Source organism: Spermophilus citellus (assembly GCF_964194105.1).
Source record: "Spermophilus citellus genome assembly, chromosome: 15".
Taxonomy (NCBI): domain Eukaryota; kingdom Metazoa; phylum Chordata; class Mammalia; order Rodentia; family Sciuridae; genus Spermophilus; species Spermophilus citellus.
In genome coordinates this window covers 42957588-42984459 of record NC_138195.1, presented here as the reverse complement: position 1 = coordinate 42984459, position 26872 = coordinate 42957588, and the positions used below count along the sequence as shown (strand labels likewise).

The 26872-nt window shown below is 36.1% G+C and overlaps 1 protein-coding gene across 7 annotated transcripts in view; it reads right to left on the bottom strand.

Moving 5' to 3' along the window:
• Positions 1 to 356: 356 nt before the first annotated feature.
• The window catches only part of TET1 (tet methylcytosine dioxygenase 1), a 117521-nt gene continuing 91005 nt past the window's right edge, over positions 357 to 26872 (bottom strand). For 5 of the 7 annotated variants that reach the window (XM_081267099.1, XM_081267100.1, XM_081267105.1 and 2 more), the window contains 7 exons: positions 20600 to 20811; positions 16647 to 16797; positions 15823 to 15909; positions 11210 to 11299; positions 9523 to 9660; positions 7747 to 8098; positions 357 to 2988 (listed from right to left, as the gene is read on the bottom strand). In XM_081267099.1, the coding sequence (XP_081123225.1) occupies positions 2096 to 2988; positions 7747 to 8098; positions 9523 to 9660; positions 11210 to 11299; positions 15823 to 15909; positions 16647 to 16797; positions 20600 to 20811 (1923 nt within the window). In that variant the 3' untranslated portion in view covers positions 357 to 2095. Of the gene's footprint in view, positions 2989 to 3920; positions 7636 to 7746; positions 8099 to 9522; positions 9661 to 11209; positions 11300 to 15822; positions 15910 to 16646; positions 16798 to 20599; positions 20812 to 26872 lie in introns of those variants that run through there. The other 2 variants (XM_081267102.1, XM_081267101.1) reach the window with 2 other exon arrangements.

The following is a 26872-nucleotide window of genomic DNA, read 5'->3' as shown; positions in this document are numbered from 1 at the left end:
ATTAACATTGGTGTTTAAGTTTAGATTATTATGAAAGTTTTTTAAAGATAAAAACAAATTGATTTGAATTACTGTACATATACTACAATGGATTATTTTGGATGTAATTTGCTATTTCTTTAAAAATATATATCCAAGGTATCATTGAGGATTTTAATTCTTCAACTCTACCAATTCATAGATGATGATTCAGAGAAAAACAAAAGTGACATTTAAATTTTGCAGGTATTCGATAAATGTGTACTGGGAAAATGGGTAGATGGATGGATGGATTAAGGGACATAAAGTTTTATCCATTATATCTGGTGAGGAAACAACTTCTAGTGGGAGCTAAGTCTTAAACTCGATAGTCAAATGCTAGAAATATGTTATTTAAGCAGCTGAAGCAATAAACAATCACTTATATACTTATAAGAAACCTTAGGCTCAAAAAACAACAAAAACACAAAACAAAACAAAAAACCGCCACATTTTAAAACAGATATCTAAGGCACAGAAAATACTAAAACAAGTCATTGAATTACCCTATTTTACATATATAGGTCTACTAATGGACATTTCCTTATTTACAATCCCTTCATATTCCTTTACTTAGATTAGTCAAAAGCTTTAAACTGATACTTTGCACCATATATTATTTTAATAAGTTATAATGAGATTTTTTTTTGAGACCTTGCTGGAACTGTTTGCATTTGCACCAAAATTATAAGTTAGCAGTTGTGGGCTTCCTATGGCATTTCCAAGGGAGAAGCACCATTAGGTTTTCTAGACTCCCAAAGAATCTGATACTTTGAATATTATAGCACCTCTACATTTTAACAGAATCAAGTATTTCTTAGAAGGTTCTTCTTGTTCTAAACGATTTGTTTCGGTATAACCATATTTATAATACTATTACCATTCTTTGACTAGGGCCAGGGAGTAACTGATAATAATGGTGACTTTATTTCAACAGGAATTTTTTTTTCTTATTTTATACCAGGATGGATATCATAACAACAAAACAAAACAAACAAACAAACAAACAAAAAAACAATTTGGGATGGGTAGGATTCTGGTTACTTGACTTTGACACATTAAAAGCATTTGACTCTTCTGAATCACATTTTCTCCCATTTTCCTTTTGAAACTTGTTTAATAGGTTATATTTAAAAAGCTGGGATGAAAGTAACTTGAGGCCATGGTAGCTCAATAAATTATAAGAGACCACACTATTTTAAAATTTAAAACAACTTAATCAATATTGATGATAATGTTTCTTAAGTCCAATTTTAGGAATTATTCACTATTTTATATAAGTAGCTATTACATAACATGAAAGGACACATTAAAATAAAAACCATATACACGATGCAAATAACATGTTGCATTTAACAAGATGGAACTCTACACAGCAAGAATAAATGATTTCTCTTGTATGCAAATATGCACAAACAATAGACAATAGGATTCTTATACTATACTATTTCAAGTTACTTTTAAAAATAGAAAGTGCTTTTAAAATATATATATTTACAATTACGAACAGCCTCCAACCATTACAAACATAATGAATTATTTTATACAGGAGAAATATTTAAAGAGAGAAAGCATTTCATTGGTTTATTTCAAAGGAAAATGCTGATTTTTTAGCAATGATTGGAAGATATTGGAACATGGCACCATGAAACAATGATTCAGCTTATTTTTAACTGTGTCAATGTGGTTAAGCACCAGGAGCTGTGTAGAGTTAACACTGTGTCTTGACTTTACATCAGACATGAACCTGTTAAAATCCTCTAAAAATGACTCTTGTTCCATAGTAAACAGACTTAATTTAAAGCACCAAACTGAGTGATTCTGTCAAGGTTAACACCTAACCAAAACGTTTCTTTATGTATTTAAAACTAGAAAACTTATTTTTGCTTAAAATGTGCACCTTCTACCAATTGACAAAATAGTCACAGTTAAGTACCCACCCCATTTTAAAAATTTTTACCTCAGACTAGAAATGGGTGAGATGAAGATAGAGTAAACGACAACATGACTTTCTCTTAACAGCACCTTGAAAAAATACACTGCATGAGGAAAGGCATTAAGAAGGGGAGGAAAGCCTTTAGACCCAACGGTTATAGGGCCCTGCAACCTGTGTTAGAGCATAAGGGGACACAGTGACAACATTGTCATGGGTTAATGTTAATGCTTTATGAGAAGGAATTTGGTTCAATTCATTTATTTCAGGGGACAGTTCAGCACCCTTGTTAGCTGCCTGGTCTTTCAGCTCTGAGGCCTTCATTTTCTTATTCTTAGCTACTTTAGCCTCGAACTTAATCCTGTTTAGTTCAAAACCATGGTGGGGCTTATTCAGGTTTTTGTGCTGGTAGAATACAAGGGAGAGGCGAGCAGGATGATTGCGGTTTGGGTGTGCCACAGCAGTGGTAGCATGAAGCTCTCGCCGGGCACACTCAATCATGACAGAACCATGAGTGGGCGCAATTGCCACCCCACCAATATTGGGATCCGAGAAGATGTGCTCATTGTCTGACCAATATTCCTCGATGTGGGGAAATTTTTCCTCAGCAGGTGAAAGAAGGTCGTCTGATAGGGGGTCATCAGATACAGGCTCATCTGCTTCAGAATGTTGCTCATCTTCTTCCACCAGACAGGAAGTAGGCTCATGAGGAGAAATGAGGAATGGGGGCTGCTGATTTGGCTGATTAGTAGTTAGCTGCTCAGTTGGACCAGTGGGAGGCTCAGAAAAAGCAAGGGAATCTGTCATGGAAGGAGGCAGGGAGGGAGGAGGAGCCAGGTCGCTGGGCTGTGCAATTCCAGTGCCTTCCCCAGCAGCTGCATTAGCACCACTGTGTCTTCCAGAAGGCATTGTGCAGTGGGGAATGCTACTTCTTTCTGAAAACCCGGAGGAGGCTACTTTATTGAAATTAAATGGAGCTGTTGGCATGGAAGAAGTCTTCGGGTAACAGAAGACTGGAGACAGGGTTGCCTCATTCACTGTTGGAGGAATGGATGGGGTCAATGAATAGCATTTAGTGTTCTCTGAACCTTTGAAGATAAAATGATGTTTAGTTTCACCTTTTATTCCAGGTTGCACTGTCTCACTATTATTCCCTAAACAGATAAAGGAACAAGGAATGTAAAAATAAGCTATGATTTTTTTTTCCCTCTGAAGCTAGAGAAGGAGCCCAAGGTCAGGTATGTGCTAGACATGTACTCTACCAGTGAGCCACATCCTAGCCTGTTAGACATTTTTTAAATCATGGTGGTACTGGGCGTTGAACCCAGAGGTGCTCTACCACTGAGCTACATAATCATGCTTTCTTTTTGGTACTGGGGATTGATTCTAGGGGCACTTAACCACTGAACCACATCCAAAGGCCTTTTTTGTACTTTATTTAGAGACAGGGTCTTGCTGAGTTGTTTAGGGAATCACTAAGGTTGCCTCTGAGGCTGGCTTTGACCTCACAATCCTCCTGCCTCAGCCTCCTTAGCCCATATGCCACTGTGCCAGGCCTTATTTTTATTTTTCATTGTGTGACATAGTCTTGCTTAGTAGCTGAGGCTAGCCTTGAACTTGCAATCCTCTGTCCTTGCTCTCTCCAGTATGTGACACCATGCCTGGCCCCAGAATTAGTTTTTAATTCATAATGTTCCATAAAGCATTTATCTTTTTGGAAGTAATTAGAAATTAGAAATAAGTGCAAAAAGTTATCCATAAGCATGGATATTCATTATTTAAAATGGTAAATTAAAAAATGACCTAATAGGCTATGCACAAAAAGCTCAACTAAACATTGGTATGCCCTGCAAGTCATAACACAATGACATGGAAAAATAAATATCTACCAAATATCTATATGACTTTTCAATTTTTAAAAATTTTTTTAAATTTATTTTTTAAAATATATTTTTAGTTGTCAGTGGACTTCCCTACACCTCATTTTTTATTTTGAGACAGAATATTGGAAACTTGCATAGACAGATCTTTTTTTTTCTTTAAATATTTATTTGTTAGTTTTCGATGGACACAACATCTTTATTTTTATGTGGTGCTGAAGATCGAACCCAGCACCCCGCGCATGCCAGGCGAGCGCGCTACCACTTGAGCCACATCCCCAGCCCCGCATAGACAGATCTTGAACTTGCCTTAGCCTCTCTAGTAGTGAAGATTATAGGTATGTGCTACCATACCCAGCCTCATGTTATCATTTCTAGAGCAGTTTAAGTAATAGTTCAAATATATTTCTGGGTAATAAGGGCCTCACAATTGGCAAAACGTTATTTTTTATGTAAAGGAAGTCAAAAAACTTTTTACTTGAAAAACATTTACCTTGAGACATTCTAAGCTTGTTTTGAAGCTGGAAAATATTCCGGAAAGGAAAATTAGTCAATTTAGCAATGACAAGAAAGAAAAGTAAAGGACCCATGTTATGATATAGTAATGTAACAATAAACATAACCAGCTTCAGATGATTTCTTAGATGACACATCATAGGAACATGAAAGGAACGAAATAAAAAGTATCAAGCAGGTCGGGCACAGTGGTACACGCCTGTAATAACAGCAGCTGGGGAAGTGGAGGCAAGAACATCAGGAGTTCAAAGCCAGCCTCAGTAACTTAGCGAGGTGCTAAGCAACTCAGTGAGACACTGTCTAAAAATAAAATACAAAAAAAGGGTGGAGTTGTGGCTCATTGGTTGAGTGGCCCTGGGTTTGATCACCATTAACCACGTCAAAAAAGTATTAAGCAGTATTATATTAAATTATATGAAGCAGAATCTTGCCTTGCAGGCACAAGGCCCTGGGTTCTAACCTGTACCACATACACACACAAAGAGTAATAATTAAATACCTGTACTATGATTTCTTTCATCTCATAAAATGAACACGTCATCTTATAAATGTGAAAATGAAAGAAGATAGGAAAGCTCTAGATTCTTCTTTTTCTGTACTGAGGATTGAACCCAATCCAGACTAAGCACAGACTAAGCAAAAGGTTTTCCACAGGGGTACTTGCCCAGTGCTATCCTGTCATTCTAAGTTTCATATATATATATGACAGTTTAATGTTTTTTCATTAAGTCAAAGAATAAACAGTAGGTCAACGACAAAGTTGTGCATCTGTTTTATGTGAGACCATCCTTATATTAACTCTAATTTGACTGAAATAAAATCTACATCAAACATAAAATTAAAAATCATATTTACATCAGGAAGTGATAAAATCTTTTGGACAGAAGAAAGACACATAGGTTTATACATGAATGCACAATCACATAGTTTACATAACTGAAAAATACTATATTATCACCCAATTGTGGATCATATTCTGTAAGCTATTCAGCAATTGGTATACATGTTTAAAAATGTTAAGAAATTTATTTTGAAGGTTACATTAGGCTTCCCTAAGGGTAAATAAAACACAAAAGTACATCTCTTTGCAGAGGAAAACATTCTGTATTCAAAACAATTATAGCTGGTTGATAAAGTTTTCAAATTTTTAAAAAATATCTACTTTTTAGGTTTTTTTTTTTTTTAAGGTGGACACAGTACCATTATTTTATTTTTTTTTGTGGTACTGAGGGTCAAACCCATTGCCTCACATATGCCAGGCTAGCGTGCTATGACTTGAGCCACATCCCCAACCATCAAGTTTTCAAATATTAATAATAAGTTAAAATCAAGGCAAAAGACCTAAAAACAACTCAATATGTTTAAATATTTTCATTACATTTAATGCCTAAGAATATCTCACACATTAGAGTGGAACACACCTGTAATCCCAGCAACTCAGGAGACTGAGGCAAGAGGATCACAAGTTCAAGGACAGCCTCAGCAACCCAGCAAGGCCCACAGTAAAAATATTTAATTATTTTCCTGTCTTACATTCTTTCTTATTACCTTCATTAGGAAACTCTCATGCTGCCTGTTCCTCCTCATTCTAAGTTTTAATATCAGTATAAGTTGATGATGTATTTTTCTGTAGGCTCCTTATAGAAATGGATGTTATTAGATACAGAGCAGAATTATATAAAATAAGCCTGGAACATTCTGTTGTAACAGAAGCTGAGAAACACTATCAGGGTGTAACAAAAGAATTCACAAGACATACATACATAAATTCACAAGCCAGCTTGAAGGGATTTCTGTAGACCAAGGATAGGAAAATTACAACAATTTGAATCATTTTAAAATTTAGTGGAAGAGGGACTTGGGTTGTGGCTCAAGTGGTAGAGCGCTCGCCTAGCACGTGTGAGACACATGTTAGTTCCTCAGCACCACATAAAAATAAAGGTATTGTGTCCATCTACACCAATAAATAAATGAATAAATATTTTTAAAAAATACTGGAAGGATGAGGATGTAGTTCAGAGGTACAGGGCTTGACTACTATGTGCAGGTAAGTCCTGTGTTTGATACCTGGTAACACAAACACACACACACACACACAAACACAAATTGTGTGTGTGAGTTGACCTAATGTGCATCAAAAATAAATGTCAAAAAATTTGTGAGATCAAAGTGACATTAAATTTTTAAAAACTGGCCACAATGGAAGACACTTAGCAGGCACACTTTTCAGAGAAGAATGACTGGGGACATAGTGCAGTCTACAGTGTAGAAGAGCAATTAATTGCCTATCATGAGTGAAGCCCTGACCTGAATTCAATCCCAACACCACAAACAATCAGACTTAACTCTAAACAATAGTTTCTTCTGCTCCATAAAGAAAGGAGGAAAGCGGAAAAAGCGAGAGGGACAGCAAGCTTAAAATGAGAGGCCTGACTGACATATTATTAATTAAATAAAATGTGTGACTTTCTGTGCGGTACTGAGGATCTAATGCAGGGCCTCAAAATGTTAAGAAAGGATTCTACCACTGAGTTCATACTGATTCAATAATCTGAATAATAGAATTATGGTATCACTGGCTTTTTTCACATTTGTTTTCTTTCTTGTTTGTTGTTATTGTATGGTAGTAACAAAAATCCTTAATGGGAATGATGATGAATAACTGACTACAAATACTAAAAGGCTGAAGCAAGATTCTAACTTTTAGTGATACATACTGATGAATATCGATAATGTATGATTTCTTCAGTATGCTCAAAACAATCTAGGAGCCTCATGCAGTGGTGTAGGCCTCTAATCCCAGTAATGTGGAAGGCTTAAGTAGGAAGATCACAAGTTTGAAGACTTCAGTAACTTGACAAGACCCTAAGCAACTTAGACACTTTCTCAAGATGTAAAATAGCTGGGCACAGTGGCCCAGGCATGTAATGTGAATGGCAAGTGAGGCTGAGACAGGAGGACCTTGAGTTCAAAGCTAGCCTCAGCAACAGCAGGCACTAAGCAACTCAGTGAGACCCTGTCCTCTAAACAAAATACAAAATAGGGCTGGGTATGGGGCTCAGTGGTTAAGTGTGCCTGGATTTAATCGCCAGTATTAAAAGACAAACAAAAATGACCCCTCAAAGCAGAGATAGGTCACGTTTTTGTTAATTTTCAGTTTGAATACTCATGTAGAAATATATTCGGAATCTAAGACTTAACTCTAAACAAAGTATAATAATGAAGATGAGACTCAGTAAAGTCTAGTAAATTATCCTTTTAAGTTTGTCTTCTCAGAATGCCTTTGACCTAAGAAGGAAGTAAAGATAAAGGACAGGAAAAATATGGTGAAAGAGAAATTGCCAACCCTGTGTCAAAGAAGTTTGTACACAGAAGAAAATTTGGTCCCACAGGGCTCACCTGGGAGCGGCACCAATGAAGTTTTACTGTTCTTTGCCAGGGCAGAGTTATTCTTCCGCTTGACTCGAGGCATTTGTTTCTTCTCCACTACCCTAATCTTGCGCTCAAGAACTTCGGTCATCATTGCTGCCCTCTTCTTCCCGGATCGAGGAACAGGCTGAGTAAAACGTGTTCTTTTTTTACAAGTTGGTTGAAGGAACTGAATGGCTCCAGATTTGACCTTGGCTTCCATCCCTTCTCTGGACCCAAACTCATCAGTGTCGGCAAGTTTATACAAAGGCAGGACATGGAGCTGCTCATCCTCAGGAATAACACCCAGGGTGCGGTTATCTTCTCGGGTTAAAGTACATACCTGTTAGGAGGAAAAGAAGTGGGAAATACAAGCTGTACATCTTCATCATACATATTATTACCCTTTTTTTAAGTTTATTTTTCAGTTGTAGTTATTTTTAATTTTAATTTTTATTTATTTATTTAAAATATTTATTTTTTAGTTCTCAGTGGACACAACATCTTTGTTTGTATGTGGTGCTGAGGATCGAACCTGGGCCGCACGCATGCCAGGTGAGCACGGCTACCACTTCAGCCACATCCCCAGCCCTATTTTTTATTTTTAAATGGTGCTGAGGAACCCATAGCCTCCTACATGGTAGGCAAGTGCCATACCGCTGAGCCACAACTCCAGCCCCTATTATTACCTTCTTTTTGAGGCAAATATGAAAGAAATCTGCAGTATCCTTTTTACTTTCAATTAGTTGTTGCTGGCATATTAATTTTGGTATTTTCTATTAAGACAATCAACTTGGTTTAATTCTACCAATCAATCAGTTGTCTATAAGCTGTTCAGGTATAATCTAATTGAATTCTATAAGTAAATTATTATATTGCAAAAATAATTATATATTTGATATTCTTCCTATTCAACCTTCTTGTTGAATTCAATCTCATTTCATTACTTACATTGAGAAATGGTTATTGAATTGTGTTCAATTGACCTATCACAGTGACACATGCCTGTAATCCCAGATACTCAGGAGGCTGAGGCAGGAGATCATAAGTTCAAAGACAGCCTCAGCTACTTAATGAAGTACTAAGCAACAAAGTGAGACCCTGTATCAACATGAAAAAAAAAAAAAAAAAAAAAAAAAAAAAAAAAGCCTGAGGGATGCAACACAAAAAGAGAAATTACCTTGCTTAATGTTATGAGTAGTAGTTTGAATAACATTGAATTGCTGCATTAAAGACTCAACAAATCATGCACTCTCACCTCCCAGCAAAAATATCCAATGAAATATAAAATGCAAACCAGTAAACATTTATTTAGTTATTTTGGTAAAGGAATTAAACTCAAGGAGCTTAACCTCTGAGCCACATCCCAGGGCCTTTGTACATTATATTAATTTATTTATTTGTGGGAACTGGGGATTGAACTCAGGGGAACATGTCCATTGAGGTGCATCACCAGCCCTATTTTGTAATTTATGCCTTACTGGTGTTCAGGCTGGCTTTGAATTCATGTTCCTCCTGCCTCAGCAACTGGAACCCCTGGGATTTAGAGGCATGCACCACTACACCTGGCCATGTCTGGAAATTACAGGTGTGTATCACTGCAACCAGCTCAAACTATTTATTCAAGGTCAGTTCTATAAGTTTTTAGAAACACAATAAGTTCAATAAATATCACCTATTTATATACTGACAACTAATAGCACATACAACATGACTTGTGACAATAATCACATGTAAGAACTGCAGCCTAGGCATATAGGTACATACTACGGTGCTTCCATTATTCATGTTGTGTATGTCTCTGTGGGAATGGGCACAGAAATCTAGGCAAGCAGTGACCCCAGAGAAAGGACGACCTTCCTTATAACCAAGTCGACATTCTTGGGCAACATGTTCATATTCCACCTAGAAGAAAAAAAAAGAAAAACTGAAGAGACAGAAATAATCACACATTTAATAAGAAACAAAAATCATTACATAACAAAGTGCTTAACATCAATGGCATGTGGAGTAAACTGAGAAAAAGGTCAAGTGTGAGGCCAGCCTCAGTACTAGAGAACTTCTGGTTTCAACTGCTAGTAATACAAAATAAAAAACAAAAATTATAATAAAATTATGGTGGGGGAAGGACTTTTGGTGCTGGGGTGTAGTAACTCAGTGGCAGAGTACGTGTTTAGCATGCACAAAGCCCTTGGTTCAGTTGCCAGCACCACATTTAAAAAGAAGGAAGTTGGGCTGGGATTATGGCTCAGCGGTAGAGCACTCGCCTAGCACAGTGAGGCCCTAGGTTCGATCCTCAGCACCACATAAAAATAATACAACTAAAAATTAAATTTAAAAAAAGGAAGTAAAAATTACTGAGCATAGTAGCACAAGCCGTTAATCCCAACAACTCTGGAGGATTAGGGAGAAGGATTCTACGTGTGAAGCCAGCCCCAGCAACTTAGCAATACTCTGTCTTAAAACAAACAAAAAGGAGGTAGATTGGTGAAAGAGTGGTCCTGGGTTCAAATACCTTTCTAAAAATAAATAAAACTTCAAAAACATAACAACAACAAGAAAAGAAACACTTGCAGTCATATTTAAAATACATGCATTTTTCTTATATACGGTAGATCATTTCATGTTCCTTTCTTTTTTGGTTTTGGGAAATGAACCCAGGGGCACTTCTCTTCTGAGCCACATTCCCAACCCTTTCTTGTATTTTATTTAGAGACAGGGTCTGAAAAAATACTTAGGGCCTCAAAATTGCAGAGGCTGGTATCATTTGAAGTCAAAAGCATTGATTTCAATGAATTTCCATTTATCCGTTTTGGATTGTTCAACACTAACATATAAAAAGATAGTAATGCCCAGCCCATTAAATTAATTTATTCATTTAAAACAAATATGTTCTTTTCTAATGGGCATAGAAACCAGGGGCACTTTACCACTGTGCCTTTAAGACAGGGTCTCACTAAATTCACTCAATTACTGAGGCTGACATTAAACACGAGATCATCCTGACTCAGCCTCACAAACTGCTGGGATTACAAATGTGCGAAACCTCGCTGGCTCTGGGATTATGGATTTGAAGCACTGTATCCAGCATTTGGTTTTGTATGTTTTGTGTTGCTGAGTAATGAGATCAAGACTTCAATGCTTGGCAAGTATGCTAAACTGAGCTATACTCAACGCTCTTTTTAAAATTTTGTTTTGAGACAGGGTTTGCTAAATTTCTAAGGCTGGCATAAAACTTGCACTGTCTGGCCTTAGCTTCCTGAGGCTTCTTCTTTAACTGAACTCCTAGAATGGAAAGAGTTAAAAATCAAAGTAACAACAAAAACTCTACTAGATCCTTGTAAAACTAGTCCATACCTGCACGTATACATATATATCTATGTGTACATACATGGATACTTTGTTATAATTTGAACCATGTGTAAGAACAATGTAAAAAGGTTTCAAAACATACCTGGTTTTTGTAAGCTTCAGGAACCATCTGCTTATACAATGGAGCTAATTCTGTAGCCAAACCCTGTAAAATACCTTCAAAGAATTGTTCCTATAGGAAAAGACAGTCCATATAGGTTATTTTATGACATTTAAAAGAATTTAATGTATTAAATTCTACGATAAATAATTGCTAATGGATGCCAAATGGACAATTCATCTTCATCCTGATAAAATAGCTATCACAGACGAGAGTTTTTCTTTTTTTTTTCTTTTTTTTTTTTATCTTTTGAAACTTGCTAATTTGTGGCCTTGAATTTGTGATCCTTCTGCCTCAGCCTTCCAAATTGCTAGGATTAAAGACATGTGGCACTGTGCACAGTTTTTTATTTATTGTAATGAAAAGGAAAATTATTTGCAGTTGTAATACCTTAATAGTATAGTTGGAAATAAAAATTTAAAATCTAAATAGTGTTAAAGAGCTAAGAATGGTGGTATAGGCCTGTAATTCCAGACACTCAGGAGGCTGAAGTAAGAGGATCATAAGTTTTAGGCCACAGAAACTCTGAGATACCCAGTCTAAAAATACAAATTTAAAAAGGGGTGAAAGTATAGCTGTGTTGCAGAACCCCTGGGTTCGATTCCCAGTACCACAAAAAGCAAGCAAACAAACAAAAAATTCATAAAAAAGTGTTGCTACAAATGAGAACATACTTTATATATATTCAACACTGCATACAATCGGAGATTCTGGCTGGCATGGGGTACGTTGAAAAACAGAATGCAAACCAGCACAATGCGATGAATTTCTATATAATAGAGAAGGATGAGGAGGAGCAACATATCAAAAACATGTATAGTATATATTGGATCCTGGGTTACCAGTTTCAAATATAATAAATTTGTCTTAAAAGTAAAACTTCACATTTCAAAGAAACTGGCTGAGAGGTAGAGTGCTTGACAAAAACAAGGCAAGGTTTTGAGTTTAATTTCCATCATCAAAGAAAGGAAAAAGAAAAGGAATCAAAAAACACCAAAACACTTGACAAGGCCTGATATACGAGTGTGTGTGTTTGTGTGTGTGTGTGTGGGGGGGGGGGTCGGGGTTGTGGCTCAGGGATAGAGCACTTGCCTAGCATGGGGGAGGCATAGGTTTGTTTCCCATTATGACATAAAATGCCTGAGGATAAAAGATAATTAGGTAATTAACTGAGTAACTAGTTGTCTAAAACCAAAATTGCCTCTTCTTCACCATAATGACTATAAATTTAGATAGATCTGATACGAATATGAGGACCATGAGCAGCACATTAAGCATCTGGACTCACTGATTAGAGACGTGGGAAGTTTAAAAAGGAAAATCAATGATAGGAGCATCTACTAAAAGTGCTGCTGCTGCTGATGGTATGAAGAATGAAGCAGGGAGGGGAGACACTGAAAACCATAAGACTTCAAAGACCAGTTAATGTTTTCCAGAAATGATTCTATTATATTTGAAGTTGGAAGACTTGTCAAATGTGACTTCTATCACATCCAAGGAAGTCAGTTTAAAGGAGATTGAGATAAAGGATGAAGGAAGAACTTGACAAGGTTGAGGCAATGGCCTCATGTGAGAACTGGGATACAGATGCCATAAATATAGTCAAAACACCTTCATGTGTTCAAGTTCTCCTCTAACATGCTTTAAATTATTGCAGAAAACAAAGCTACCCGATATAGAGGTAGGAAGTCAATTCTGTAGATTGACATGACTCAATCTGGGCAACTATGAAGCATGAGAAATGACATTCATTTCCCTAGTGACTTATGTTTATTCTTTCATTTATTTTTTAAAATATTATGTTTTAGTTATAGTTGGACACAATTCATTTATATTATTTTTATGTGGTGCTGAGGATCGAACCCAGGGCCCCATGGGAGGCAAACACAATTCCACTGAGCCACAACCCCAGCCCTAATCCTTATATTATATACAAGAAATAAATGCATGTAGGTTCCACTTCTAGATTGCGCTCTTCATCTGTTTATACCCACTGGAAAATTCATTTGTGACTTCATTTATTTGATCTATTCTTGAGGATTCTGACATTGTTTTATTGGTAACATCCTTCTGCTCTTCTTACTCCACGTTTGATCTCTAGGACTATCATACTTTAAATTGATGACTTTTATAACTATCACCTAGACCTCCTCTTCAGCTGTCACCACTTAAGATTTCCCTTAGGGACTGCAAACCGCTCCTGCCCAAATTGAATTCATTATCTGCCTTCTACCATCCTGGTCTTAGTGTGTTCCATATGAAGGAAGAACATCAGAATCCAACTTTTTCTGTTTTTAATATTTATCTTTTAGTTGTAATTGGACACAATACCTTTATTCCATTCATTCATTTTTATGTGGTGCTGAACATCGAACCCAGGGCCCCGTATGTGCTACTTGAGCGCTCTCCTACTGACCCACGACCCCAGCCCACAATCCAGTTCTTATAACCTCTCCAAACGAACCACGGCTCATATTTCCTGTGTCACAGTCATATTCCAAGCCACCATTAATCCCTGTTCTGGACTGTTCTCATAGATTGGTAGCTCAGGTTCCTAAACCCTTTCAAGGCTAATAGCAGTCAAATTATTCAAAAAGCATCAAGGGAGGGCTCATTAAGGAACAAGTGTAATTACACAAAACTCCTCCTTAAAATCCTTCTATGATCTTACAGAATTCTTGAGGTGGCATATAAGGTTGCCACCTGCACCTCACGCTGTCTTGTCTGCTGAGATTCAGACATATTGGCCATGAGCAATGCTTCTTTCTATCAGCACTGTATGAATTTTATTCATTAATAAAAACAAAAAAGATGTCACAACTATTAATTACATAGTGATATCTATAATTGTTGTAGTATGAAATTTCACCATAAATATTAATATATTTATATACTAAGAAACTTACATAATATTTATTTTTTTTTTTAATTTTTATGTGGTGCTGAGGATCAAACCCAGGGCCTAGCACGTACTAGGCGAGCGCTCTACCCCTGAGCCACAGCCCCAGCCCCTTACATAATATTTAAAAACAAAAAATTACTTAATTCTAAGATAGATGGACATCACATTATAGGGTGTTGTTATCTATGAGCACAGTACATGTTCATTTTTAGGTATGTCATATTTATATATTTCATAGAAACTTCAGTAAAGTTTTATAGTTTTCTACCTTTTGTTTGACTTTTGTGTTGGACTAGTTCCAACTGTTTTGTTTTTTATATATTTGATATTTGCAGGAATATGGGGTACTGGGTATTGAATCCCAGAGGGTTCTAACTCTGGGCTACAACAACAGCCCTTTTTATTTTGAGAGAGGGTCTTGTCATGTTCTCAAATTTGGCCTCAATCTTGCCATGCTCCTTCCTGCCCTTACTTCCTCAGCTTCTGCGTTTGCAGGTGTGCTCCCACCCACTTGCCACTTGGTAGACTAATGACTTTAAAACTCCTTTTGTCAATTTTCTTGCCTCTTTTGTGGGGTAGGGTGAACTGAGGACAAAAGCTATACACATGCTACCTCTGAGCTATATTCCAGTCAGTACCCCCTATCTTTTTCAACAAGGGTCCTTTACCACTTAACTTAGCCACATCTCCAGTTAACCCCCCAGTTTGAGACGGCGAAGTTTCTGAGGACTGATGAGGTGTGACCGGGTCACAGCCTTTTTTATTTATTCTTCATTGTGTGACAGGTTCTCCCTAAATCGCCCAGGCTGGTGGCAAGCTCTCCATTTGGAGCCTTAGCCTCAGTGTCGGGGTAGTGATTTTTCTTAAACTCTTTTGCTAAAGTTTTAAAACAAAGGTTTTCTTTTAAAATGTATTTTTCTCTCACAACTAGTAAAAATATCAATTTTATTCAATTTGTTGAAATTTTTAAATACATATTTTTCTCAAATATGGTTTTCTCACAAAACTTAGAGCTTTGTTTTCCAAGCTTGGAGAATTACTTATTGGTGGGAGAAGAAATCAATTTAGCAAACAAACTAACATTTTATAAAGAAATGTAATTCACTAAAAACACTGCAATACATATAGGGGATTCTTACAACAATGTTGATATGCCTTTTTCTTTTGAACACAATATTTCATTTGTTTATCTTTATGTAGTGCTGAGTATTGAACCCAGTACCTCACGCATGCTAGACAAGCAAATGCTCTACACTGAGCTACAACCCCAAGTGGATATAAAAGACTTTTAGAAATATTTTAACATTTTACTTTATAATTTTGCTAAGTATTGGTCTTCGATAATGTCTTAATTTTTTGGTTTTTCCCACACTATAATTTTTTATTTCTGTAAATGTATATGTATAGTGGTTGTAATATATACTATTTTTTTACTCTTGGTCACTGCTGAACATGGAGAAAACACCAATCTTCAAGTTAATTAATATGATTAATACATAAGTCCTCTTCACCCAAACAACACAAAAATATTGCCACGCTTAGTCCCCACTGAGCCACATGGCACCCGTTTCCCACCTCCACCAAGTTGATATGAATTTGTACTTATACTAATAGGTGCTTGTTTTAATTAAAAAAAAGAAAGTACTCAACTTATTTAAACTTAATTGTAAATTTAACTAATTTCTTTGCTCACCATGGCCTTGTGTTCCGGACAGACTCGTTCCGGTTTCTTAAGTCTTCTTCTTGCATTACGTCCTTTAGTAATTCTGTCATAGAGGTTCTGTGGGTAGTTAAACTTTCTGAGTCTTTGAAATGTTGGCAAATGCTAAATGGTTTTTTCTACTAAAAGTGTAAAATTCTAGGTTCATCTATCAATAGTTTCCACGAGGGTTGAGACACAGGAGGAAGGAGCCAAAAATAACTTATATGGGTCGACAGGTAATATCTTTACCTAATTTATTTGAACTTTTTTTTTTTCTTGTACCTGGGATGAAGCCCAAGCACAGGGCCACATCACAACACCTATTTTGCATTTTATTTAGAGGCAGAGTCTCACTGAGTAGCGAAGTGCAGAGGTTGGCTTTAAATTTTGGATCCTCCTGTCTTAGGCTCCTGAATTACAGGAATTATAGGCCTCTGCTACCATAGCAGGACACTTTTAATTATTTACTTAAACATATTTAGTATTTCATTACTACTTTTTATTTCTTGACATATTTTCTTGGTGGTCCTGGAAATCAAACTCAGAGGTACTGTAACACAACTACCTTTTGTAAATTTTATTTTTGAAACAGGGTCTTACAAAATTACAAAATTCCAAAAGAGTAGCCTAAAACTTCCTATGCTTCTACCTCCAAGTAGCTAGGATTATAGGCATGAGCTACCACACTTGATTTCATTACTACTTTTTAATATATGTAGTTTTAAAAATATATGTACATATTTAGTATTTCAAAAATGTTAAAGGAATACATTTATATACACGCTATGTAATTTAAAAGGGAAGAGGACACTTACATGTCTGGGACAGCTGGGATCAATTCTAAACCTTCTGGGGTTTGGGCTTCTACCAAATTTACATCCATTGAAATACATGCTCCATGAACAGCCATAAGAGTATGAAGCTCCACAAGTCTTTGGGTCAGTTCCTTGACATACACAGTTACGACTGCAAGAGGGTAATTGTAAGTGAGTTGAAAGATAAACCAGGATAATACCTGAGACAGAATATTTGAGAGTCATATAACTATAAAAGTATATAACAGATCAGTTACCAAATTTATCTATTTAAAAACTAAACTCTTTCTTTCTTTTTTTGTTTGGGTGTGTGGTGCTGGGGATCCAACCCAGGGCCTATGCATTGTAAGCATGCTCCCTACCAACTCAGTTACATCCTAGTCTTTAAAAAGTAAACATTAAAAATATATACTTTTAGTTGTAGATGGACACAATACTTTTAGTTTATTTATGTATTTTTATGTGTGCTAAGGATCAAACCCAGTATCTCATATGTCTAAGAAAAACACTCTTATTACTGACCCAAAACTCCAACCCTGAAAACTAAACTTTTAAATAAAATGTTTCTTTTTAAGATTACAACCCCCCACTGCCCCATTCCTTTCAGCCATTTTATTTTGAGACAGTCTTCCTAAGTTGTCTCAGGCTCCAGTCTCTCAAATTGTAGACATGTACCACTGCATGCAGCAAATTGGGAGTATTTCTGAAGACCTAAACGTTATTATTATTATTATTTAATCCTTATTGTGTTCATTTATTTTTATGTGGTGCTGAGGATCAAATCCAATGCCTCACGTGTGCAAGGCAAGCATTCTGCCACAGACCCATATATATTATTAAAGATGTAAAAGCAAGTAAATAGTGTACATTCTTCAGGGGATTCTAAATTTGTGTAATGCTTAAAACATGAAGTAGAATATATGTATGACTTATGTAATGATCAAAAAATACAAAAGTGAAAAAACATAAAAATTATTTTTAAAGTCAAGGAAAATAATGTGGAAATTCAGATTAAAATTATGCTTTGGTGTGAAGTCAGGAAAATCACATAACATTCCTTTTTTTTTAAAAGGGCATACCAATTTTTTTTTTTTTTAGAGAGAGTGAGTGAGAGAGAGAATTTTTAATATTTATTTTTTAGTTATCAGTGGACACAACATCGTTGTTCGTATGTAGTGCTGAGGCTCGAACCCGGGCCGCACGCATGCCAGACGAGCACGCTACAGCTTGAGCCACATCCCCAGCCCTACATAACATTCCTTATAATGAAGAAAATGAAGATCAATCAATGTAACAACTTTGAAGCCAGGTGCGGTGGCTCACACCTGTAATCACAGCAGCTTGGGAGGTTGTCAGCGGGATCCCAAGTTCAAAGCCAGCCTCAGCAATTCAGCTAGACCTGACTCAACATAAAATAGTATGAACAAGGGCTGGGAATGTGGCTCAGTGCTTGAGTGTCCCTAAGTTCAATTCCCAGTAACAACAAGAACAACAACAACAAAAAAATTAAAAAATAAAAAACTTTGAGGGGGAAAAAAAAAACAGGACTCAGAAATATGGCAACTTCCTATAGAGGTAGAAGATGTATTTTGGAGGGTTTGGAGATCCATTAATAGTACAATAATTGATAAATTAAAAAAATGAGTTGCAAATTTAGATCCAAGGGTTAAATTAAATTTGAAATTAAAGGTGCCAAACAAATAGAAAAATAATTTATGTACATCACAGCAAAAATACATAGGGAAGAGAGAAAAATATAAATTAACATACTCTCAAAGATTATTTCAAACCAAAGACATAAGAAATGTGACAAATTGTGAGACTTAATAGAGATGTAAGTTAACCTCTCCAAAAATTGAATAAACTGACTTCAGATAGCTTATAATATTAAATGTGGCGTATAATATAAGTACCAATACTTCCAAAACTGATGTGAATCTGAAGGAAACACTCTGAACAATCAAAATTTCACCAGGACTCAACAAAATTAAACTTTTCCCTTTCATGATTTCAATGCACTAAACAACAAAAACTGAAATAAAAGCTCTTTGAACTCTAAAAAACAAAATAATAAAACACATTGAATTTTAGGTAGAGGAAAGTGACTATACTGCACCTTTTCAAGAAAAGGGTATGTGAATGAGGGTATATAATATTTTCTAAAAGGCAATTTTCATGAAATAATTTAATACTAGAAGTGTTACTGTTATATATCAACATAATAAAATAATTAACCTTATCTTATGTAAGGGTTGGGAAGAAAATGATGTAAAATTTCATTTACATTTTGTTTAATGACATTTCTTTTAAGGAAACTTATGTGGAAAAGTTTAAAACAGGGCTGGGGATGTGGCTCAAGCGGTAGCGCGCTCGCCTGGCATGCGTGCGGCCCGGGTTCGATCCTCAGCACCACATACAAACAATGATGTTGTGTCCGCCGAGAACTAAAAAAAAAAAAAATTCTCTCTCTCTCTCTCTCTCTCTCCTCTCACTCTCTCTTTAAGGAAAAAAAAAAAGGAAAAGTTTAAAACATTCTTAAGGGAAACTATATTGAATGAATAGAAAATCCATGCTATTGAATAAGAGTCAATATTATGAAGATGCCAGTGATATCATTAGATTATTAAAAGTATACAAAGTTTTATTTTATAAAATAAAATTTTATATATGGAACCAAAAAGAAAAAAGAAAATCTTACAGATGGCATTGTGGCTCAGTGGTAAGAGAACTTGTCCAGCAAGTGCGAGGCACTGGGTTTGACACTCAGCACAATATTAATAAACGCACATAATCACATATATTATACTAAAAAAGAAAAGAAAATCTTACAGAGTAGCAAGAATGTGAGTGAGTCCTATCAAATATTAAAAGAAAACATAGGGGGCTGGGGATGTGGCTCAAGCGGTAGCGCGCTCGCCTGGCATGCGTGCGGCCCGGGTTCGATCCTCAGCACCACATACCAACAAAGATGTTGTGTCCGCCGAGAACTAAAAAATAAATATTAAAAATTCTCTCTCTCTCTCTCTCTCTCTCTCTCTCTCTCTCCTCTCTCACTCTCTCTTTAAAAAAAAAAAAAAAAAAAAAAAAAAAAACATAGGGCTGGGGATACAGAAACCTGGGGTTTGATTCCCAGCACTACATAATAAAACAGCAAGGAAACAAAAATAGCACAGAAAAAGTATAAAGAGGGGCTAAAGAATTGTGTCCACCTACAACAACAACAACAACAAAAAGCATAAAGAAAAATGATCTGGGAAAATAATTTGCAAATTATAAACCAGGCAAACTTTTAATAGCATTGATATATAAAAACAGGAGAGAGAAATACTGGTTCATAATAAGATGTAATTAAAATTATGCTGATGTCATTAATAGACAAAAATTAAAATTTGACAACATAATCAATGCCTAGAGAGGAGTAAAAGCAAATATTCTCTTATTTTGAATTGAACAAATACAAAATGATACAAATTCTTTTGAAGTACCATTCTTTCTGCTATAACTACTTTCCTGTGCATGTTTGTATACCTGGCAATCTGGAAGGTTGAGGCAGGAGATCACAATGTTAAGGTTAGCCCCAGAAATTTAGAAAGTCCCTAAGCAATTTAGCAAGATCTGTCTCAAAATTAAAAATAAAACATATCTGGGTTCAAAAAAGAAGGAAATGGTAAAAAATATGAGGGGCTGGGGATATAGCACACTGTTAGAATGCTTGGTTAATATGAAATAGGTTCAATCAATAGCATTGTTCCCCACTGCATTTATTTGGAGAATATTCTAAAATGGCCCTATCAATGACACTAATTTCTGTTTAACAAAATATTTGTTTATTCTACCAGAATACCTAAAATATTATTTTCCCATACAGTATACTTAGTTGTTAGTTAATTAACAATTTACCATTATATAATATGGATCTGACTGTCAAATCAGAACAAAACAGATTTGATTACTTTTCATTGAAGGTACATCTTCGGTCTGTCGGATGACCATTGTATGACCGTAGACTCTCAACAATCTCCTGATACAAACTGTCGGCAAATGGAGGACATAAGGCGTCCCATATCATGATGAACACCACCATCACAGCAGTTTCACAGTGGTGGCCTGTACGCACCCGGACCAAACAAAGAACTTTTTCTTCCTCACTGCTTCTTCTTATAACCTGCAAAAGCAGAATGCATTCATCTATGGAAAACAAGTATCCTACATTTAAATGCAATGGACATTTATCTTTACGTTCTGGGTGGTTATATATTAGCTTATTTCTTTCTTTAAAAAAAAAAATATCACTATATGTCTCAAGGGTTGGAAATTATAGAAGCCAATGAGACAAGCTGTTGTCTTCCTAGTTGCCTCCATAAAACTGATATCAGCTTATAAGAACACAAAAAACTAGGCAGAACAGAAATCTGTGATATGTGGTTGGCTATTCTTTACAAAGTAGTGCAACATTCTTTGTTTTGTGATGGGGTTGTAGCTCAGTGGTAGAGCGCTTACCTAGCATGTGTGAGGCACTGGGTTCAAGTCTCAGCACCACATATAAATAAAATTAAAGTTACATTGACAACTAAAAAAAATTTAAAAAACAAGATTATTTGTTTGAGTTCCAAAAGGGGAAACCGAGGACTCAGGAAAATTTAAATACCTGCTCTGCTTTTCCACAAATGGAAAGAAACCAGGAATCCCAATATTAAAAATAAATGTAGAGCAGGATGGAGTACTGCACACCTGTAATCCCAGAGGCTTATGAGGTGAGGCAGTAGTATTGGGAATTTAAAACCATCCTCAGCAACTTATCAAGACAAAGTCTTAGAATAAAAATATAAAAAGGGCTGGGGATCTGGCTGAGTGCTTAAAAGCCCCTGGGTTCCATCAACAAACTTGACATTGAACTGTGACAAAGGTATAGATTGCTTTTGTGTCTCATGTTACTATACAGGATACCATATAAACCAACGATCATGCAATTTCTATGATTTCGTTATGCTATTACAAGACTGTACCACACCTATTTTAATCATAAGAACCAAATGGTACAGCTGACTTGCAAAATCCAAAATATAATAATTAATTGTTTGATGTGTGTTGATAGAAATTGAACCGAGGGCATTGTGCATGTGAGGCAAGCAGTCTACCAACTGAACTATATCCCCAGACTCATCCAAATTCTGATCCTGGGATGCTAACTGGATTTAAAATATCACCTCCTGATTCTATTTATTTGGGGGGAAAAAAGGAATGCCAGAATAGTCAGGTGCAATAGTGCAGGCCCACAGTAATCAGAGCGACTCAGAGTGCTTGGAAGGCTGAAGAAGGAGGATTCCAAGTTCATGAACAGCCCACAACAAATCAGCAAGGCCCTAAGTAACTTAGGGTTGTGACTCTGGAATTACAGGAGTGCACCATTGTGACCAGCAAGATGGAGTCTTGATCAGTTGCCCAGACTAGTTTCAAATGCTTCTCCTACCTCAGATACCCAAGTGCAATGACTAAACCTAGGAAAGAGGATTCTTTTTTGCAAGGCTGGGAACTGAATCCAGGGCTTCACACATGCTTGTTAAGTGCTCTAACACTGAGCTACACCAACCCCCAGCCTAGCAAAGAAGATATACATTGTGATGATATTGATGATATATGGGTCTTTCACAGATGTTTTTCTTCAGTGAACTATAGAAAATTAAGCATAATGTCTAGGAGCTGAGTCAGTAAATATGGATCGTGGTTCAATAAGGGGTTGCGGTATTAAATCTAAGTTCTCTGAAATATATAAAAATATTGAAAGAAATAAAGCCATTATAATAAAGAAAATAACCAGTCACAAAAATGACAAATACTGCATGAATCTATTTATGTCAGGTATCTAAAACAGTTACATTTATATAATTAGAAAGAACCAGGAGCTAGGGGGAAAAGACAGTAGTTGTTATTTAATAGGAATAGATTGAAGTAGGATGTAAATTAAATTGCATTCTGCTCTCATAACAAATTATAATTAAAAAAAAAAAAAAGGCAAGGCAGGAGGCAGAGTGGGCAAGGTGGCCTATCCCTGAATTTAAGCAGCTCCAGAGGCCAAAGTAGGAGAATCATAAGTATAAATCCAGTCTCAGTCTCAGCAACTTAGGCCCTAAGCAACTCAGTGAGACCCTGTCAAACACACACACACACACACACAAAAGGGGTTTGTGATGTGGCTCAGAGGTTAAGTGCCTCTGGATTCAATTACAGGTACAAAAAGGGGTGGAGGGTTTAAAGAAGAGAAACTACATAACTAAATAGAATGCTTACAAGAAACAAAACTAAAAATGTTCAGAAACACTCTTGTATAGTATGCATGAAAAGGTAAGAAAGGAGAACTACTTTTGGAAAACTACTAGTATCAACAAATCTAATCAGCTAAACATGTCATCTATTCACAATCCAGGAACTCCACTAGACACTAATGCACTTCCCTGTTTCCCAAAGTCAGAGGCATTATTCATAATTATTCCAACCTGGAAATAACTGAAATGTCATTACCAGCAGAAGCGCCCAATAAATTTTAACTATTCATAATAAAAGAATACGACTTAGCAATGAGAATGATTTATAATTATACACAATACAAATGAATCTCATAATTACAGTGCTGAGAGGCAAAAAAATGACTTCTTTTTATAATACAAAATGTCAGAAGAGAAGGAGAGTGATATTTTTGGTAAGTAGCTAGGGATTAAGAGGGGACAAGAATGCTTCTGAGGTGCAATTATATTGCACACTGACAACAAAATTGTGTTCACTTTGTAAAAATTTTGTGAGCTTAGGATTTATGCTGTCTTCTGTAGATAAGTTATAGTGAAATAACGGGTTTACTTTAATCATCTTTTTCTTTTTCATTTATTAGTTCAGGTCATTTTGGCGTATCTCTTAACTTTTCTAAAGTAGCATATTAGGATCTAATAAATCTTAACTACTATTTTATGTTTGTTTGCTCTACCACTGGAAACATGTTACTGAGCACAGAATTCATTTCATCAGAGGCTCAAATCAAATATTTATTGAGTGAATATTTAAAAACCACAAAAACCTTGTGTGGTTATACTTTATGAAAATTTCAAATCCTTCATTTTGCACTACTAATGACACAGAATCTCTCATTAAAAATATTTGTCACCTGCCGGGCTCACATGGGTACTTCCAGCAACTCGGGAGGCAGAGGTAGGACTATCACAAGTTCAAAGCCAGCCTCAGCAAAATAGCCAGGTATCAAGCAACTAAGTAAGATACTGTCAGCCCATTTCTGTAATTTGAGAGGTTGAGGCAGGAGCATCACCAATTCCAGGCCAGCCAGTGTAACTTAGTGCTATCTCATAATAAAAATGAGTAAATAAAACAAGACTAGCAATGTAGCTCAGTAGTAGAGCACTTGTTTACGAACATGCATTAAGTTCTGGTTTTGTTCATGTATACTCCACTGGGCATTAAAAAATTGTATGACAAAAAAAAATTGTATGACTTAAAGTTATTTTCTCCCATTTTGTTAGCTGTCTTTTCCCTATTTCAGAGTCCTTCATAGCACAAAAATTTCATTGTTGATGAAGTTCAATTACTTTATTTGTTCTTTTTAGTCCAATTTATCTTTAATTTCTTCTTAATCACTTCTAGTCTTTTTTTCTTTATTTTGGTATCAGAGATTGAATCAAGAGGTGCCGAATCACTGAGCTACATCGACAGCCCTCATTTTATATTTCATTTAGAGATAGAGTATTGCTGAGTTGTTTAGTGCCTCATAAGGTTGCTGAGGCTGGCTTTGAACTTTCGATCCTCCTATCTGAACCTCCTGAGCTGCTGGGATCACAGGCTTGAATCACCATGTCTGGCCATTTATACCATTTGTACCTTGTGTGTGTGTGTGTGTTGCTGGGGATTTAACCCAGGGCCCTGTGCATGAGGGGCAAGCACTCTACTAACTGAGCTATATCCCCAGCCCCCACTAGCATTTTTCATATTATATCATCTAATAAAAAATTATATGGTGGACCTCTAACTACCCCAGCTATATTTATTGAAGATTATTCTTTCCTAATGATTCTTGTCTTGGCATATTTACTGAAAAACGAAGTGACCATAAATGTGAAGCTTTATGATCAACTCTCGATTCTGTTCCATGGACTTATTATGTTCCATTGACTTATGACAGGAACAACACTGTCTTGATAGCTTTGGGATGCATTTTGAAATTGGGACATGAGTCTTTCAATGTCACCCTTCTTTTTCTAAGTACTGCTGGCAAGCAAAAGGAGAGAATAAACCTATTTTGAGCAGAAATTTGAAGACCAAATATCTTTTGTAGAAATCTTGTTTCTATGACTGAGCAAAATCCCCAGTCTTTTTTATTTTGAGACTCAGTCACTTCCCCGGGCTAGCCTGGAACTTATGATCATCCTGCCTTAGTCTCCTAGTCCCTGGGATTACACGTGTGCACAATGGTGCCGGGCCCCAGAAAAATCTTTTACTGTGTGCAGAAATTAGAGAACCCTTTAAAATTCATAGCATAACCAAGAACCTGGATTCAATACCCAGTACAATACACACATATAAATAAATACCATAGTTATTTATAGTTAATATAAATAGTTATTTATATTAACTATAAATAAATAGTTATAATTTAACTATATTGTTTGGGGGAAAATGTCAAAAATAAAAAGTATTTATACATGCTCAGTAAAAACGTAATTTCTTTTTTAGCCTAAATCCCATTCCTGCCCTTGGTGCAGTGATGATTACTATAGATGTGTGGTGTGATTTCAGGGAACTGGAATTAAAACCTGAGTCTTCTTGTATGAGAAGCACACATTTTACCACTGCGCTACGTTTATAGCCAGGACAAGTATTTTTGATACACAGAGGTTTGAGTTTGGGGTTGGAGGACCCACAGATAAGAAGGACTGACTATTTATTTGTTTATTTTTATCTGTAAATGAAAACAAAATTCTTTGAGGTTGAATCAGGGTTGTTTTAGCACTGAGCCACATAGCCAACTCTTTTGTGTTTCTTATGTTGGAAAAGGGTCTAACTAAATTGCTGAGGCTGGCTTCAAATTTGTGATCATTCTGTCTCAGTCTCCCAAGATACTGGGAATAGTCCTGTACCACTGTGCACAGCTGTATATATTTTGAATGCCCAAACATTGGGATAATAATCAGTGTGTATTAAGTTTTGTAAGCACGCTAAATATAGTCATGTATCATTTCCACAAAAGGAGAAAATGACTGCAATGCATTTTTCTCATGTAATACTGTGAGCAGGGAATACAAAGAATTATAAGGGGTTTATATGAATCAGGGTGCAAAGCAGGGTCAGACTTCTTGATTGGAAAGAAGTTAGCCCCTTTCCAGGATGAAAATAGAGTTAATCATGGTAAAAAAGATAGTACAAACGTTATGCAGAGATTTTTGGGAAACAGGGACCATAAGACAAAGTTAAAGAAAAATTCTACCCATAGGTTGACAGAAAATGCCTTCTATCATTATAAAACTCTCTTCACAAAATTATTATATAGAGAGATGGTTCTAATTCAGGGATCTCTGAGATAAAGATAATGCTTCCTCTGTTTCCAAGACAGCTCAAGCTGGGCATGATGGCTCACATCTATAATACCAGTAATGCAGGAAACTGAGGCATGAGGATAGCAAGTTTGATGCCAGTCTCTGTAACATAGTGAGGTCTTAAGAAACTTAGCAAGATCCTACTTTGTGTGTGTGTGTGTATAGTACTCGGAAATTGAATGCATGGCCTCATGCATAACACATTGAGCCATATCCTAAATGCTGAGAATTTTTCTTAAAAGAAAAATTAAAAATTTAACTGAAGACGCAACAGTTACCCAAAATCTTTCCTGGACCTTCACCTCTGAAAAATATTCTTGCTTTCCTCCCTGCTGACTTTCAAGGCCATTTTCAACAGCAAGTAGCAGGACATGGCAGTAACTTGCACATTGGTGAGTACTTAACACAAAACCATGGAGAAGCTCACCTAAGAAGGCTTATAAGAGACTAACTGAAAGCTGATAGGAGATGGTGAAAGCTGTATTACAAAAAGCAAAGTAAAGAATGAGCTTCCCCAAAATAGGAAGTGGAACAGTAGTTTGAATTGCTGAGAAAAAGTGCTGTTGAAGACAAATCATTTTCATTGGCAGTACTGGTAACTTTTGGGATAGGACTTTTACAGAAGGGGTGGAAATA